This window comes from Zalophus californianus, chromosome 5 (genome assembly GCF_009762305.2).
Source record: "Zalophus californianus isolate mZalCal1 chromosome 5, mZalCal1.pri.v2, whole genome shotgun sequence".
NCBI classification, from domain to species: Eukaryota; Metazoa; Chordata; class Mammalia; order Carnivora; family Otariidae; genus Zalophus; species Zalophus californianus.
In genome coordinates this window covers 123,890,267-123,908,982 of record NC_045599.1, presented here as the reverse complement: position 1 = coordinate 123,908,982, position 18,716 = coordinate 123,890,267, and the positions used below count along the sequence as shown (strand labels likewise).

The 18,716-nt window shown below is 43.1% G+C and overlaps 1 protein-coding gene across 4 annotated transcripts in view; it reads right to left on the bottom strand.

The window, feature by feature from the left end:
- Positions 1 to 18,716, bottom strand: part of LIFR (LIF receptor subunit alpha) — a 70,374-nt gene that overhangs the window by 41,336 nt on the left and 10,322 nt on the right. For 2 of the 4 annotated variants that reach the window (XM_027606393.2, XM_027606392.2), the window contains 5 exons: positions 18,100 to 18,181; positions 16,684 to 16,872; positions 5,841 to 6,004; positions 3,683 to 3,797; positions 866 to 1,005 (listed from right to left, as the gene is read on the bottom strand). In XM_027606393.2, coding sequence (XP_027462194.1) covers positions 866 to 1,005; positions 3,683 to 3,797; positions 5,841 to 5,985 — 400 coding nt within the window. In that variant the 5' untranslated portion in view covers positions 5,986 to 6,004; positions 16,684 to 16,872; positions 18,100 to 18,181. The remainder of the gene's footprint in view (positions 1 to 865; positions 1,006 to 3,682; positions 3,798 to 5,840; positions 6,005 to 16,683; positions 16,873 to 18,099; positions 18,182 to 18,716) is intronic. The other 2 variants (XM_027606394.2, XM_027606395.2) reach the window with 2 other exon arrangements.

Sequence of the window (18,716 nt, the reverse complement as noted above, 5' to 3'; positions counted from 1 at the left end):
TCCATTAAGAGTCAAGGCTCCTGGGGTTTCTAAGGTTTCACTGTGTAGCAAAATTTCCATCTCCATCAGCCTGGGTCTATTTCATGACTCCACTCAGCCTGTAACCTTCGTCACAGGCATTCAGTCAACACATTTGTAAAAGACGCTCAGCACCTGTGAGGCAGTGGGCTAGGTGCTAGGTGTAGAAGAGAAACCCCCTGCCCTACTTGAACCTATTTTCTTGTGGAAGCGACACACAGTAAGTGCCTTATCACATAATACATTAGTAATGCAACTGTGAGAAATGCCACGAAGGAGAAATACACATTGCCTAAGGGAATGTTAAGAAAGGAATAGGGATGGTCAAAGACCACTTCGTAGAGCACGGGACACCTGAGAAATTCTGAAAGGTATGGAGGAATCAATGAGGCGAAGAGGTGACGAGAAAAGTATCCAATGTGGAAAGGATCGTGAACTCTGTGACATCTACTTTTGATTGACTAGACAGCAGTTGGCTTCCTTCCCCAATCTTGGCTGTGCTCTATAACCCACAGTATGGTTGCTGGGGAAATGCAAGCATTAGTCTAACAACTGCCATTCAAGAGAAGAGTAAATTTCTGCCAATTATGAAGCACTGCAATACTAAGCACAAAGGCACTGTGCTGAGTTCTTTTTTCTTAAGATTTTATTTATTTGAGAGAGTGTGGAAGCAAGAGAGAGCACAGAGGGAGAGGGAGAAGCAGACCCACCAATGAGTGGATCCTGGGGCTTGATCCAGGACCCTGCGATCATGACCTGAGCCAAAGGTAGACGCTTAACTGACTAAGCCACCCAGGCGCCCCGTTGCGGAGTTATTTTCTAGTCAATTTTCTTTTCAAATACTTACAGACATTTTTTTCATTTAGTGTGAATTTACTTATAAGATTTCCAAAATCATACAGAGGGTTTATTGTTATTTCATGATCACCAGGTAAAAGAGCAGGGATTTTAGTATTTGTTTTCTCTGACTGATAACAAGAATGAGACCTGCAACAGAAAAAAAAAATCAAATTTTAATTAGCAGATAAAATTAATAGTGCAACTTTCACAAAAACATGATTAACACAAAATGTGGTGGAAAGTATGTTCTTCCGTACAAAAACATGATAGGTTATACTGCATCTAAAGACTGAAAAAAGAGAGGGTAATGGTAAGTGCATCAGTGTGGAGGATGAATAACCAGACTGTACCAGAGAGTCGAGTGATAAGCAGAGATGATTATTTCAAGAAGCTTGGAATCTTAGCATGCCCTTCAAACTCCCACCAACCTTCCCTCGGCAGCCTTACCTGGCGCCGCACACCCCTGCCCCGCTACAGCCCTGCCCTTCTATCCAAGACCATCATGCGGTCTCAGGCTGAGATGGTGCCTCAGATACTGAGGACAGGAATGAAACTGGCTGCTTGTGACCCTCAAACACACCCTCAATCTGTCCGCAGCTCCTCTGTTTTGGTCTAATGTTCAATGTGAACAACACTTTCTCTTCCACTCTGCTTTCAAAACTCTTCCAGTTCCCCACCCATATCTCTTGGACAAAAGTCGGTTTTCTCCCCTTGGTTCCACAGCCCTTTGAACCTTCACAGAGCACATTCACATTCTTTTTATTGTCCTTCATGTACATTTCTAACTTCCCATGCCAATTGGAGCTCAAGCAGAGGGACTCGGCAGTGCCTCATGTGACCCTGCCCAGCACCCCACCTCTTTACGTCTACTCCGGACTCCGACTTAGACAGGTTGGCTCACCTCCTGTCACCCTCACAGGGGGAGGCTTCCTTAGGTGCCAGTAACACAAAACCACTTGAATTTGCTAAATCATGCCATTTTGTAAGTTCATGCCATGGAACCCATATTCTTTCAGGCTGGAATGTCCTTCTGTCCTTTTTCTGAGAAACTGGGTCTTCACACTCCACAGTCACACCTTGGACAGCCTCTTTGGGGCCCCACACTCCTCAGTCAATGCCCCCTCAGCCCTTCACATATAATTTCCGTCAGCACTTAACCCATGGTGATTTGTTTCTGTGAACTCCTGCAGAGCCAGAACAACTTCCTCTCTGTGTGGCCTGAGGTAGTCATTCATGCTATTTACCAAATGTTTCAGGTTCTCCCATTCTGGATTCACAGCAGGACTGTACTTCCTGCTGAAGCAAGGCAGGCGATGGGACTTTATTTGCAGAGAAATGTGAGTGAAATTCACATCTGTCCCTTCCAGAAGAAAGCTCTGGAAGCCAGTGTAGGCTGTGCTCCCTTCTCCTGTCTTCATGCACTGGAGGGTGAGGGACCCCTAGGTTTGGGGCCCCAAGGAGAGACTGGGGGCAGAGATGCTAGCTGACCCAAGATGGACACAGAACACAAGCAGGAAATAATCCTTTATTTTCACAGCAGAAAATAAGGAAATAGGATTTTAGGGCTGTTTCTGCAACACAACCGAGCTCCTCCTGGTTGACAAACATACCACAAAGCTTAGACTAACACTCAATAAACCTATACCAAACAGGAAAACAACACCCAAGTAACATTTAAATGCACACTTATGTCCATTTACATGAGGGCCACCCATCAGCAAAAGGGGACTTGGAGCTGCCCTGCTCAACAACTCAGGTGTTGCCGAACCACTCAGAGCCCTGCTGGAATCGGGGAAAGGGAAGAGAATGTTCCGGTTTGCAGAGAGCCCAAAGGCCTCACCTCTAGGCTTTGGAGCTTGTGGCCCTCTCCCAGATTACCTGAGAGGGGAAGGTGGGGTGACAGAACCTGTTGCTAGCCTCCTAATGTCCTTTCCCCCTTTCCCCTAATAACTCAAACTCACGGTTTATCCAGGCACACTGCCCCATCTCTTATGCAAATAGGATTTATTATTCGACTAAATTCTGCCAATGAGATGCAAGCAGAGGTGTTGTGTGGGACTTCTTAGAGGTCTCTTTAAAGAAAACTTTTCGGGGTTTTTAAAGAAAGCATCCTTTCCGGGGCACCTGGGTGGCTCAGTCGTTAAGCATCTCCCTTTGGCTCAGTTCATGATCCCTGGGTCCTGGGATCGGGTCCTGGGATCGGGTCCTGGGATTGAGCCCTGCATCAGGCTCCCTGCTCGGTGGGAAGCCTGCTTCTCCCTCTCCTGCTCCCCCTGCTTGTGTTCCCTCTCTCTATGTCTCTCTCTGTCAAATAAATAAAATCTAAGAAAAAAAAAAAAAGCATCCTTTTCCTCACTGCTTTCTGGAATGCAGACATAACAGCCACTCCTCAAGCATCCTTGAACCATGAGATCACATGCTAAAGCTGGCAAAACACCATGATAGAGAGGAACCTGGGTCTCTCATCAACAACCATGCCAGCCTTGAACCGCCTATTCCAGACCTGACGTATTCTGTTAGGCAGAGTCAAAACTTGAACCCAATTGATCTAGACAGATGTTGGTTTGGGACAGACCAGTAAAACTTCCCTATAGTAGATCAGAATCCACAGCATATGAAAGAGGTGTCCTATACAATATTCATATAACACAAAGTTTTGGCCAGGAAAAGGGTTTGTTTCCCTTGATATAAGATTCAGATTTTTTAGGAAATAGAGAGCTAAGATTTAAAATTTCATTAAAAAATTTCTAGAATCAAATCTCTATGCTCTAATATTAAAGACCTTTAGGTTATAGCTATTCATTAACCAAAGTATTTCTATTACCTGTTTTCGATGCAAACTTCATAAACAGTACCATGGCCTGCTCCAGAGGGTGCTTTCCAAGAACAGTCCCACACTTGCAAATTGTTAGTTATACACTTCAAATCACGAGGAGCCCCTGGAGAAGGAAACATACACACACACACACACATACACACACAGAACATGCTTAATAATTTAACGGCACCATGAAAGGCCAACATATCAAACCACCTTTAGTCATGAGTATGAGCATATGCGCCTGCACAGAATCCACGTTCTTTGTGCAGGGATGAGCCTGCAGTCACAGAAGGGACTGGTTTTCTATTTCTTTTTGTAGCTGTGGATTAAAAAATGAGAGGAAACCAATGGAAGTAAGCCAACCACTAGACCACTTAGGGATCGAGCCTCCATCAAAGTTCCACCTTCAGCCACTAAGATAAATGGAGGGAGTCAAGGAGGAGACCCAGAGAGGGCCTGGAAGAATTTTATCTCCAATAGGCCCATTTGCCCCCATTCCTCCCCCCGAATAAAGTAACTCTAAGTAAAAATTACGTGTTTCCCATGCCACAAACACATCTTCTAAGCATTCCTAGCCACACTGTCCCACTGCCTGTTACCAGACTGCCACCTACACAGAAACCCCACAGCCAATCTTTAAATTTGTATGAAGCAGGGGTACCTGGGTGGCTCAGTCAGTTAAGAGTCTGCCTTTGGCTTGGCTCGGGGGTCCTGGGATCTAGCCCTGTGCTGGGCTCTCTGCTCAGCAGGGAGTCTGCTTCTCCCTCTGCCCACACCCCTGCCACAGTCTCTCTCTTTCTCTCTCAAAAATAAATAAAATCTTTAAAAATATTTTTATGAAGCATATTATATTTAAATAGTAATGAACTCACACAAGTCTCTGAAAAATATGTCTTCTGTGTAGGCCTAAACAACTGACAAGTAACGAATAACTTAGAAGACTGTAATCCTAATAGTATTTATTCATACCTATAAAACAATACTAGGTCACAGAATACATTCTCACCATATAATGAAAAATTGTCAGGCTAAAAAGAGAATGAAAAGAAAGGAGGAGGGGTACAAGAGGGAGAACAAAAGGAAAAAGTGAGGAGAGGGAAGAAGGGAGGGAACAGAGCAATTAGAGTGTAAAAAAGGTTATTCCATCTCAGACTCTCTCTATAAATGTCTCTGAAAAGGTTTTAATTTTTACATGACTGGCATGACATTTACAGTAGCAATAAATTACAAAGCTACTTATACATGACAGAAAACAAAAACATTAGAAGCACTCACATTAGAAATCATCAGTAACCATACTAAAGTTATTTAACAGTGATCTCGGGGGAAAAGAGAAGATCTGTTTAATTATGGAAATAATATAAAAACTCAGAGGCAGAAGGACGATAATGTTCTTTATAGAAATAAGCTAGGTAATAACATCTACACAAACATTCTTAATATATTTAAAGAAGATGAACACAACATATTATTAAAGAAAGAGATTTAGATTTCATTTATATGACATTCGGAAAAGCAAAATTATAGACAGAAACTAGACCAGTGCTGGCTTGCGGTAGGGAGAGAGGAGCTGAGTACAGAGGAGCAAAGGGAATTTTCTGGAGTGGGGAGTGTTCTGTATCTTGATTGTGCTGGTAGTTACATGACTGTACACATTTGTCAAAACTCACAGAATTTTATCCCAAACAGGTGAACTGTATTGTATGTAAATTATACCTTTTTTTTTTCTGGGGAAAGACCATTCATGGGCCTTTTTAAAAGAGAACAAAAGTACACAGGAAAAAAAAAGATGACAAAGAAAAGGATTCTTTTTTTTTAAAGATTTTATTTATTTATTTGACACAGAGAGAGCAAGAGACAGAGAAGACAGAGAGCAAGCAAAAGCAGGGGGAATGGCAGGCAGAGGGAGAAGTAGGCTCTCCACTGAGCAGGGAGCCTGATATGGGGCTCGATCCCAGGACCCCGGGATCATGACCCAAGCTGAAGGCAGCCGCTTAACTGACTGAGCCACCCAGGTGCCCCAAAATGGGGTTTTAACCATAAAAACCTGAAGGAAAGGTTCGATAAAGACACAAGATCACCTCATAATCAAAATAGTAATAGCAAAAAAACAGCAACGGAATTGCAATCAGTTCATTCTCTAAGGCTCAGATGCACTTACCCCTTTTCTGGCTATTTACTTGGTTCATTAAGTACAGGAGAATACATGTTAATAAGAGCCACTGTAAATCTGAAGTCATCCCCATTCTTTTACTATCCACCATCCAGGACGGTCTTCTCAAACGTAAGGAAAGGTTCATCATCATCCGTACAAAGTAGTCAGTCCTAGACGAGGAGAAGAACTTCAAATGGTGTTCAAAGTGCTGCAAAGAGACCTCTTGCACTATGCACAACAACATGGAAAGTGGATACCGACAAATGCACATACTGTACGTTAGTAACTCTGTAGACTCTAGACTCAAGCTGCCTTGGCTTTAGGAGATGTGAACAATCAAACGCAACTGTTGCTTTAGGGATCCATTATAGGATAAGTTTTCAAATGACAGGCTTCAAGTTCAAGATTATAACCAAACACATATTTCTCAACTCTCCATTCCAATACTTCTACTACAGTATAGAAAAGCAGTGCATGAAACTGAAGTTTTGACAACTTTCAATGATATATGGAACATTTTTAATTTCAATTAATATAGTCATTTATGACAAATAATATTTTTCTTTTTCATTTACATTGTGATAAAAGTTTCTATTTCATGTAAATTTAAATGAAGAAAAAATTAGGATAAATAACAGTATAGGGAGTCCACAGATGTGGCAAAAATAGGGCCCAATACACACAAATGACTCAAGTGCAACAAACACTACAACAACTATAACAGAAAAGGGACCACTGCCTTATAGATAAGAGTTGTCTACACACATAGGCGAGCAGGGACTGAAGCCGGTGTGCTGTGGGGAGGGGGCCGCAACGAAGGCAGGCACTGTTCAGCCTAAGAGCTCCCGAGACACTTGTCAGCAAATGACCAGAGAGAGCCTACCAAGTGCCGGGTCCCCATCCAGGCACTGGGGGTGCACACTGAACCAAAGTCCTGGCCCTCCAGGAGCCTGGAATCTAGGTGGGAGATACATATACATAAACTACTAAGAAATTTATGATCTTGATATGTGCTTTAAAAACCAGAAGAAGTCGATGTGTGTGAGTCAAAGTGTCACCTGAGCTGAGTCCTGACTAATGAGAAGATGGCGAGGAGCAAAGAAAAGCAGCAGCAAACAAAAAGGACAAGCTTACTAGGTTCAAAGGTCAGGAGGAGCAGCCCGGCCCAGACCCTCCTGGTCAGGCCATGGAGGCCTCCAGGCCATGGAAAGGATTCGGAGTTTAAAACACAACAGTGGATTCTTCTCTCAACCATGTTAATCAGGGGAGGATCCATATCTGATCAGCCCTTTGGAAGATTTCTCTAGCCACTACATGGAAGGTGGACTCTAGGGAAATGGAGTAGAGGTAGGGAAACCAGAGTCCAGGTGAGATCACCAGTGGTGAGGACTAGGGTTCTAAAAGCAGAGGTGGAAGAGATGGTCAGATTCAGGATCTGTTCTAGAGATGGAGGGTCTTCCCAATGCACTAGAGGCAGGGCAGTATGGTGATTTAAGAACATGGACTGGACATCTGGGCTTTTTCCATATTTTGGCTATTGTGGACATTGCCACTATAAACATCGGGGTGTGTGTGCCCATTTGAATTACTATTTTTGTATCATTTGGATAAATACCTAGTAGTGCAATTGCTGGGTCGTAGGGTAGCTCTATTTTTAGCTTTCTGAGGAACCTCCATACTGTTTTCCAGAGTGGCTGCACCAGCTTACATTCCCTCCAACAGGTGGGTGGAACTAGAGGGTATTATGCTAAGTGAAAAGAAGTCAGGCAGAGAAAGACAAATACCATATGATTTCACTCATATGTGGAATTTAAGAAACAAAACAGATGAACATAGAGTAAGGAAAGGAAAAAAAAAGTAACATAAAAACAGAGAGGGAGGCAAACCATAAGAGACTTTTAACTATGGGAAAAAAACTGAGGGTTTCTGGAGGGGAGGTGGGTAAGGGGATGGGGTAAATGGGTGATGGGCATTAAGGTGGGCACCTGTTATAATGAGCATTGGGTGTTATATGCAACTGATGCATCACTAAATTCTGTGAAACCAATAATACAATATATGTTAACTATATATGCTAACTTGAATTTAAATAAAATCTAAAACAAAACAAAAATGGACTGGGGCTTAATCCTAGCTTTGCTACTCGTTATGTGGCCTTAATCTCCCTGTGCCTCAGTTTCTTCATCTGTAAAGTGGGGATGATAACTATAGTTCCCATAAGTTTGTTGTAAAGATTAAAAGAGTAAATACGTGTAAAGCACTTAGCAGAGTGCCACACACGTAGTAAATGGTGTAAGTGTATTTAGTGTGTTGTGGGAGATACAGGGAGAGGACAGGAAGCAAAGATGGCTACAGATTTGGTGGAAACATAACAATGGATGGGTGGTGGTGCCACTTAAATCCTCTCTGGGTACATAAAGAGGGAGGCAGTGATTTACTGTTTATAGGCTGTTTATAGATGTTCTGTTTATATCAGAGATCTGTTTCAGGACCTCAACCTTGTCATGTTCCTACTTCCAAAACAGAAACAGAGGCATTCTCTACAGAATGTAAAAGAACTACCCAGGAAATGAGAACAGCTAACAAGGACACAAGTGTCCAAGAGGAAAGGCTTCCACATCTGACACTGAGGGCTTCCTCAGAGTAATGATGTTCCCATCCGCTCCAGCTGAATGAGGCCCGCCAGCTGACAAGTCCTCCCAAGGCACTGAGAACTCCTTGTCAGACTTCATAGTGCCTCATTTTTATACTGGAACAGACAACCAAGGATCATAAAACATATAAAGCAAAGACTAAAACAATAAAAAGAAATTCAGAATAAACAGGATCCCTAGAAGGAAAATAAAAATTACTCCCAGAGAGAAAAGGGATGATGCAGAAAAGAGGAAAACTAAAAAACAGAAAAACCGTCTCTAAACAGTATTCTAGAGTGAATATGGCACAGCCCTGAAAACTGGAAGAGTATGAGGGCGCCTGGGGGGCTCAGTCGTTAAGCATCTGCCTTCGACTCAGGTCATGATCCCGGGGTCCTGGAATCCAGCCCTGCATTGGGCTCCCTGCTCAGTGGGAAGCCCGCTTCTCCCTCTCCCTCTGCCTCTCCCCCTGCTTGTGCTCTGTTTCTCTCTCAAATAAATAAAATCTTAAAAAAAAAAACTAGAAGAAGAGGCAATGAAAGGAATAATCAGAAATAAAAATAGCTCTTACAAGTCAAATGTATTGGCTGATATTGAAATTTTTTTAAAGACATAAAATACTGAGCAATTTTTCAGGGGGGAAAAAAAAAGACAAAAACAGAACATGTGAGAAGAGATGTAAGAACAGGCACTTGACAGAGGAAAAAAGATCCAACATCTAAATAACTGGAGTCCAAAAAGATAATTCAGAAAACACTTTTCTTAGCAAAAGCAGATGGCAAGATCTCTTCTTGGCTCTTGCTGAGTACTGTCAAAAACTCAGGAGACAAATCTCGAGTAGCTTATATAATTACAACCAAAACAGACACCGGGCACAGACACACATTTCAAAAGCGTTCAACTATTTTCTGGCCAAATGACTCCCTAACTTCCGGTGTCCCTGAGCTTACACAGTAGAATGAAAATGTATTCATGGAATGTCTGAAATGCCAGCTGCTAAAGTTATAGAATTCCATAGCATGTGCAGGAATAACTGAATAAAGGAGCCCCGAACGTGACCAAACCGTAACTGAAACAATCACAAACCATATTCATTGACTGGCTGAACATCATCTTGAAATGAAAACAGTCCCTCACTACAAGTTTGGAACTTGTTCCAGGAAAGAGATGCGTGTCCCATGAAGTAGCAAGATGGGTCTGGAGGCCACCGCACTCTGGACCAGGTCCAGTGGACGCCAACTCTCATCCTGGCTCCACAGCTAATGAGCAGTGTGACTGAGACAAATCACTTGATCCCTCCCGGCCTCAGGCTCAGGAGTGGCAGCACGGGGGCCAACTCTGCTCAGGGCCCACAGGACACACTTCCCAAGGGTAAGGTGTAATACTGTGCTCCTGCTGGCGGACCACGAGCAAGCAGGCGGACCAGTACAAGGTCAGCGCCAGCAGCAGGCGCTGATCAAGGACACCACTGAGGTCAGCGGTGGCAGGCCAAGATGCAGGGTGTGCTCGGGAACAGGAAGGTCAATGACAGCATCACCAACACCTGCTTAATTGAACATAGTCAGGATGAGAAAGAAAACTCTTCTGTCGTTAACATTTATGTAGAAAACAATGGTAAGCGAAGTCACTTAGGCCACATATTATGTTTGTGATAGATCCGACTTCTCTACTAAGCAAAAATTTCAAATGGACTCGAGGCCAGAACAGGACACGAACAGAGCTTTCTAACGTACTTTAAGGGAAAAAGGATACGTGAAACTTGTTTCTGTTCCCTTCCAACAGAAACACTGCCAGATTTTACTTTTTTTCCCCAATAAGTGATGCCTTGTTCCTAGAGGAGTACACATTTTTAGAGTTTCCGAAATTAGGATCACTGTCACTTGCTGCAGCAGCAGGTGCAAATGCACATACCTGGAAGGCAAAACAAGTGACTAACTCTCCAGAGGCAGGTGCAAACTGGAGCTCGCCAGCCTAACCTAGAGGGGGCAGCAGTGGGCCTTGTTTTGCCAGATTTTCTGACTTTTCGAGCCCAGGTAGAAACCTGGGAATTTATATGAAAAACTCAAATTTGTAAATGTTAAGGAACTAATTTGTAAGTTTTTAAATTTCTAAATTCTAAAAATTTTAAATATTCTAAATTTGCCAAACAAAATATGTCTTCAGACTGTATCCCACCCGCGGGCCACCAGTCTGTATCCTATGCAATATAACTATCTTAAAGGATTAAAAAAATGTCAACAAACCTTCTCTTTAAGGAAACTGATCAAGCAGAATCAATTTATAAAATTGTTGCAATGGAAAGAAAAAAAAAATCTGTTCTTTGCTTGTTTTATTTATGTTGTATCCCGAGCTCAGTCTTAGGGTGTTGGGAAGACAGGCCAACCCCGCGTGCAGAGCTTTCTGTCCCCTCTTGTGAAAACGGAACATCACAAATGCTTTACTTTCTCCTCAGCCTTGAACACTCTGGTTCCATACATGAGGTTTCGGTCCTTTCTGCCTAGGATAATTAGTAAAGAGAGCTGAAAGAGCAAAGTAGAGGCAGAGGAGGAGCAGAAACTGTGGTCCAGATAGGTTTTGTTTAGTCTGTTTCTTCTTTCTGGTGGGGTAGGAGGGGAGGGAGCTGGGGAGGGAGGGGGAAATGTGGCAGAGAGCTAGTTCATTCTGCTGGCAGGACTCTCTGGCACCAAGGCCAGCAGGAATGGGCCTGAGAAGCACCTGTTGGGTCAGGAAGACATGAATGAAGAGGACCCAGAGCATCTTTTATCTCGAGAATCTATCTTTTTGTCATCCCAATGAGATACTTCCCTTGTCACTGATTCACAAAAGGAACTGCACACTGGAGGGAGAAAAGCCATTAACTACAAGGTAAGATAAACATGTCTGCAGATCACCAAACCTATGCTGGAATGTTTACCCCTAGTGGGGGAGACTGAATGGAAAGTAAACAGTATCCATATTGCTGATTTCATATTCTTCTTAGTGTCCCTTTCTTTATACTCTTTTTTATTAGGGGACAAAAACATTGTTGAAAAACTGGGACCAACAGCTACTCTCCTAACTGCATTCCTCACGTCCATCTCCCCCACACACAAGATCTTCAGTTCCTGGAGCACTGCCTTTGAAGAAGGCTTTTCAGGAACACATACTTTGCAGTTAGGGAGACACCACTCTATTGTAAAGTGAAGTGTGGGGATCTAAGTAGAGTGAGACATACCTATGAAAAACACAAACCTGACCGGTTTGTGAAAGCAGACTGAGACTAGACTGTGTAGGGAGATAGTAAAGGTTTTTTCAGGAAGAGAGAAGCTTGAAGGAAGCGGTGTTTTCAGGGGATTAAGAGACAACTGCAATAACAAAGACATACAAAGAACGATCGATTTTCAGCTGCAAAAAATCTAGTTCTCAAAGAGCCAGCCAAGTATGCAGTACAGTGAATTTACAGAGTACATCACTGAGAATAACTGTATAAAAGAAAATCTTAAGAGCTTCCAGGGAGGGGAAGGCCAGCCATACAGGGCTCGGAAATGAGAGCAGCATGGGACTCTGGACCAGGACTCTGGGACTCGCTGCATGAGGCTCACAAGCCTTCCGCTGTCCTACAGGGACAGCGCTAGCTCGATCTTCAAAGCAGGATGCGGGGGTAGAGGATACACGGGGTGTGTGGTCACCAAATGTGATGGGGGAGTGGAGAGGGTACAGCAGACTTCCTAGCACTGAAGGCTAAAGAGAACATCTCCAACATTTCACGTGAAATTATTTTCACACTCGAATTTTATACTCAAACTACTAATTGAGAGGATAAAATACATTTTATAAAGATGTCCCAGAACTCAAAAGATATACCTTCCGCCAAAAAAGTGAGGTAGGAAAAAAATGAGAAAACGAGAAAAATGATCCATGCAACCATAGCCCCGCGCCCTCCTCTCTGATCCTTACCATTTCCAAGCTGCCATATCCCGTTATGACACCTTACATTTGCACAAATTTTCCTTCTGCCTGGAATTCCTTTCTGAACTGCTCTCTGCCCCCTCTATTCACCTGGGAAGCCCCGGTAGGCGGTAGGAAGAACCCACGGCAGCCCCTGAGATCCCTTCTGGTATTCCCTAGCAGGTCAGCTGCTCCTTCTGTTTCCACAACATGTTAATGACCTCTCCATTTCAGGGCTTGCATGAACTATGATGGGGGGCTAGCCCTGCTTCTGTAAATGAAGGTTTACCAGGACCCAGCCATGCCCATGTATCTATGTGCTGCCTATGGCTGCTTCCACATTAGTGTTAGGACCGAGCAGCTTCCACAGAGACGTGCATGACCAGCAGAGCGTAAAATACTCCTGTAACTACCCGGCCCCTTACAGAAAGCTTGCTGGTCGCAGCCCCACTGCAGCACTGCCCGATTCTGCAATTCCTCCAGCAGCCGGTGAGAGGATGCTGCCTCCTCTTGGTTCACTGTACACTCCCAGTATCCAGCACGGTGCCTGGCGCTGAGCAGACACACTCCAAAGCTGGCTGATGGCTAACCCCAGCACTCCCAACACTGGAACCCAAGTCAGAGCTGTAGTTCCCAAACTGTGCAAGGCACAGAGGCAAGTGAACCAGGATATTACAGCATAGTTTAAAGGAAACAAAGCAACATCACTGTCCATCACTGTCAGAACCTTTAGCTTAAGGTAGTTCAGTTTCAACACCAGCCCACGCTACATTCCTCTCAATGACCTCGTATCTTGCAAAGACAGGGTCACTGGTTACTGTGATAAAACACAGGTACCATCCACTCAAAAAAAAAAAAAAATGTAGAAATGGAAACGAGGGTGGCAGTGTCCGAACTGTTTCCAAGGTCTGAGAAGCTATGCAGTGCTCCACAGTTTCACACATGCAGCTTTCTAAGAATAAAAGAAAAATGGGATTTTTCTTTTAAGCTGTTATGCATTATTTTTCCAAACTGCTACTCAAGTGTCAGATCATAAATACTAAGTTGTTTGGAACTAAGTACTTCATAAGAATTGTTAGGCATTTCCTTTGACCTGGGGGCCCTGTAAAAACAATGCAACACCAAAAGCACCGTGAACCAAAAATGTGGGACTCTAAGTTAGAGGCCAGCTCAACTGCCCAGAGATCCCATTATCATACTCTAATCTGAATCTGCACGCAGGAAAATAATCCTGAAATGTAACTTTTGCTGTGTTATAAGAATAGATCTTTGTGGATTCTGCAGGATAGTGTCTCCCCAGAAGAACTGCAGTTACTTCTTGGTCTGTGATTTTTTTTGTTCTTCAGGATCCTGACATTCTTCTCCTTCAGTCTTGGTCATCTTCACTCCAGTGAGGACTTCCCTGTTAAGTGAAGAGCCTGCTCACTGTCAACTTCAGCATGTCAAAACAAATTTGCATACATCACTCTCGTGCTTAAAATCCTTTGAAGACTCCCCGTTGCTCCAACATCAAGTTCCTGGCCAGCCTGGTGGACAAAACCCTTCCAACAGTCTTCTCCACTCCACCCTGCAGTGCGCTGACTACCTCCAGCTCCCCACACTCCCCACAGGCCTTGGGGTCTCCCCTCAAACCAGGGCCTCTGTGCAATGTGCCCCGTGATGTTCTCCACACCTCCATCTCCTCCTATGCTCCATCGGAAGCTTCACCGCACTGACCAGTGACTTCTATACACTCGCCTCTCCCCTCTGCTGGGCTGTCAGAGGGCCTGGCATGCAACAGCCTTCGATAAATGCTAACAATGTCTATCACACAAATGAACTTGCTTTTGCCTTCTCTCACAAGGGTGAAACACCCTATTATTATAGTGAAGAAACGACCCGAAGGATGCTCCTTCTTGTTCCAAAAACTGCCAAGGGATCTTTAACATGCTGGGAAGACGCACAAGAGCAGCTTACCTTCAAAGCCAATCAGGAACAGCTCTATGCCCCAGTACATGCTTCTCCACAGTCACCCAGAGCAAGATTTTTTTTTTTTCAATTTTAATCTCTTCCAACTGTTAGGCCATAAATGGCATTTTCTTGATTGTGGAGTCAAAAATACCTTTCAGAGGTCTACTGGTAATCTGCAATGCTTTATATGTAAGATGCTTATTCTGTCTTTTGCCCATTTTTCTAATTAGATGTTAATCTTTTCTTCACTGCTTGAGAAGAAACAAATCCCAACACCATACCATAATACTCATATGAACTGTTACATGCATTGCAAGTATTTCCAGTTTGTTTTCTTACTTTTCAGTGAGGTTTCTGTTTGACTTTCATTAAGTCAGATTTCCCAGTTTTGTCCTTTATGGTTTCTGACCATAAACTCTTTCTCAGGCCAAGGCTGTATAAACTGTCACCTATATAGTTTTCCAGTACATTAAAGGCTTTTGATATGTGAAACTTTAACCCATATGAAATTAATTTTGGTGTACAACAGGAGTCAGGAACCCAGGCTCCCTCCAGCCCCCAAAGATTACACTTATCCTAACACCATTAATTAAATAATCCGTTCCTTCCCCCATCGACTAGAGATGCCATGAAGAGAGCATTCCTTCTCCATGTCCTTGTGGGACTCCCTTAGCCCACTGCTCTTTCACCCCATATTTCTTCACTGAACAGCATTATCTATCCTGTGGCTTTCATCATTCACAACTCATGACTTCCAAATCTGTATTTCCAGGACTGGCCTCTTCCCACTTACAGATTAACCATCTGCCTACTAGGCAACTGCTTGCTGATCTACACACATCCAATTCAAATGAGGTCCTTCAGGAATGACAAAGTATTTTGATGCTACATATCCACTTAGATATCTTACAGATCCCTCAAAATCTCCACAGGTATAAAATTACACTCACGTTTTCTTCCCGACCTGCTCTCTTATGCCCCAGTCCTTGTTCGTGGAACCAGTCTTCTCCTGGGTCACCCTTAACTCCTCCTTCTTCCCCAGCTCTCCCACCTACTCGTCAGTTTTACCTCCTAAACATGACCTGTCTTGCTCCCTATCCCTCACCCTTCTCTCCACGTCCACTGTCTGGCAGGCCCACAGCAGCATCTCGGCACAAGTACTTGAATCACAGAGTAATCCACCTCATGGCCTCTGGCTTCCCCAGTGACTCGCCTGGCTTTTAGCTTCTCCATCTCTAACCCTCACTGTCCCTTCAAGCTCCAGGTGTCTGACCAACTGCTCAGACTGCAGGTCCAAACTCAAATTCAAACTTCAGCCCCACAATCTGATCCTCCTCTTCGGCTCCCTGTCCTTGGGGCATCTTTGCTTCCTGGTTCTCACAGACCATCACGCCCAGAGTCTGGCATTCTCTTAATGATCCCGCTGCACTTTGCCCCATTTCCACTTCAGGCATCTTTTGTACCATACCAGGTATTATGGAGATTATTCGTTCCTTTCCTCCCACCCTCTCTTCCCATTAATCATAAGCTCCTAAAGAGCAGAGATTTAGTTTTATAACTCTCTTGCACCTAAAAGGGCTTTATATGCACTATATATTCAAGATCTATTTAGTGAATTGAACAAATCCACCCAAATGGCATCTTTGGTGAGGACTGAAAACATTCTGATGACACCCAATTGTTTCTTTACATTCCAAAGAGAAAGCTGAACGATATGCTTTTGAATGCACCTCTCTGCTACAGAAAAAATTATGAATAAAAAAATTGAGTCAAATTATTGGAGGCTTTAAAAAAAATACATAGAGTAAAACTATCCTAAAACCCCTTTCTAAATCCCAAGAGGAAAAAAAAATTACATAATAGTTTTGTGTGGTTGAAATGCTGGTTTTAACTAAGTCTACTGTGATAACACAGAATTTACAAATATTATTTTTCAGATATCATGCATTGTTGATGCACTATTTGCTACAGGCAGTCACTGTTTTAAGTTCTTTAAATGCAGTATCAGATTAAATCCCCATAACCACCCACTGAGCTCAGTATCATTATCCTCCCTTTCTTTATAACAAGGAAAACGAGGCACAGATAGGTTTTTGACACTTGCCTGAGCTCACACAGCTGTCAGGGGCAGAACTTGGATCTGAAGCCACGCCTGATTACCAACTTCATCCCTAGACCATGACACATAAATGAAAAATGTGGAGTGGAAAACCCACTGAACCAGAGTCACGACTCCTGGGCTCCAGTCCCTGGTTCATCACAGCCCAGGTGGCAGGTATGTGACCTCGGACAAGTCTCCTAACATCTCTAAAATCACACAACGATGACCCAGGGCCTACCTTCCTACTTTCCACGTGCTAAGAAATGCAGAGCTGTTTTATTCTGAGGACGCCCTGCTTGTCACCTTGAACCAGCAGATCTGGAATGCCATGAGGGACGCTGCCCAGCTGAACGCCGTCCCTGGGGGAAAATTCCACCTGCTCTCCCAGGCACTGCCAGCCATCACATCATGCCCGAGGTCAAACAACCTGTTTGGGGGAACAAAAGAGCAAATGGCTACCACCTTCCTGTTCTCCTCCCGACTCTGAAGTAGACTCCTAATTGGTTAGCTCTTTAACTCAGCAGAGGCAAGCTCAAACCCACTCTGAGGACCAGCCAGATGAAGTGAGCGAGGCTGGCCACGGGGAAGGAATAAGGCATGCACAGCTGAGGTGGGTAGCCTCCAGCTCGCACTTTACTTCTATACAACCACCAGGTGGGATCATGAATCCAGTACAGTCACAGACCTTCCAGATTTTCAAAAAGGGACAGGGATGCAGGTTTGGTTTGGTTTGGTAACGTGAAATCTCCTTATTTTTAAATGCTGGCAACTAATTCTTTATGAAACACTATGTGGGCCAAAGAAAACACATTTGTAGGCCAAGTACAGTTCGTAGGGCACCAGTTAACAACCTGTTTTCAAAATGTATTGGCATTAAAAAATTCTTGACTTGCTGTTGAAATAATCTTAAAATATAAACTGTTTGAAGATTTATATTTCAGTGCACAGATAGATATTGACCAAAATGTGCCTGAATGTTTTCTTAGCATTCTTTGGGGTTGGAATCTGAAAGCTCTCTTCTCCGAAAGAATTCAAACGGTCCTTTTCTTTTCTTTATGGTATTATTTAATTCCAGATCTCAAAATCCTGAGCATTATTTTAGAATTCAAATGCTTCTCAAAAGAAAAAAAAAAGAATTAAAACAAAATCTTTAGCTCTCGACCATAATCAACAGCATCTTTTAAGTATTTGGAAGGACAGTACTTCACCTTACATTCACTTGAAACTTCTAAATAGAATGGAATAGAAAATGAAAAATACAACAGAAAGAATTGGTTTCTGGCCAAACTGTTTTGGAAAGGGATGTTTTGTGGGATGTTCTGTCAAGAAAGCAGATTCTACAAACGAGAGACATGTGAGCTTGACATTGATCCTGATTACAGAACATATCAGTAAAGGGATCCTAAGCCAATGTACCTCAGCCCTACCTCACCCCCTCACTTGATGAGGCTGCTGATCTGGGAAAGCAAGCCTCAGAAACAGACAGGAGGTATTTGAACAAGATCTCTTCTAAATGCCTGAAAGATATTTATGAGCAAGATGAAGAGATACAGGTTGTATACAAAACAGTAAAGGGGGTCCTCTCACCACCACGTGCTCAACCTTACTCGAGGGGTGCTAATTTTTGGATGATGTCAACCGGGACAAAGATTACCGACAGAAATGGCACAGTTCTGTTTTTCTTGATCTTTTCATTAATGAACTGGATGCTGGCACAAGACTCACATTCATCAAATCTGTGGATGAAAAAAACGGGCAAAACAGCAAATACATTTCATGTAATAATGAGGATTCTAATAAATTAATCCAATAAACTAGTACATAAGATAAATTTGGCATTGATAATTTCAGAGTCCAAACTAAAATGCTGCTGATGCTGATAATGGCATCATGTGCAGAAAATGAACAAATATAGGTTGGAAGAGACATGATTTAGTGCCAACACGTGGGAAAAAAACAGGAAAGACTAATCAGTGAAATGGGCCAATAATGGAATGTAACTGCCAAAACAAAAACAGTAAAAACGAGGACAGCTCTTGTATCTCCTCATTTTATCACGAGGCCTAAAATCCTATCCTCCAGTGGCATTAAAATGGGAGGATTCACTTTTAGTCTAAAAATTAACAGGTAGGCAATCCAATAGTAAGGTATTCTTAATATTAAACATAAGTGATTACTGTCTTTACTACTGCCCAAATTATTATAAGTCCTTGCTTCAATATAAATCTCACTCCACATATTTTTAACCCATCTCTCCACGGGTGTGCCTAT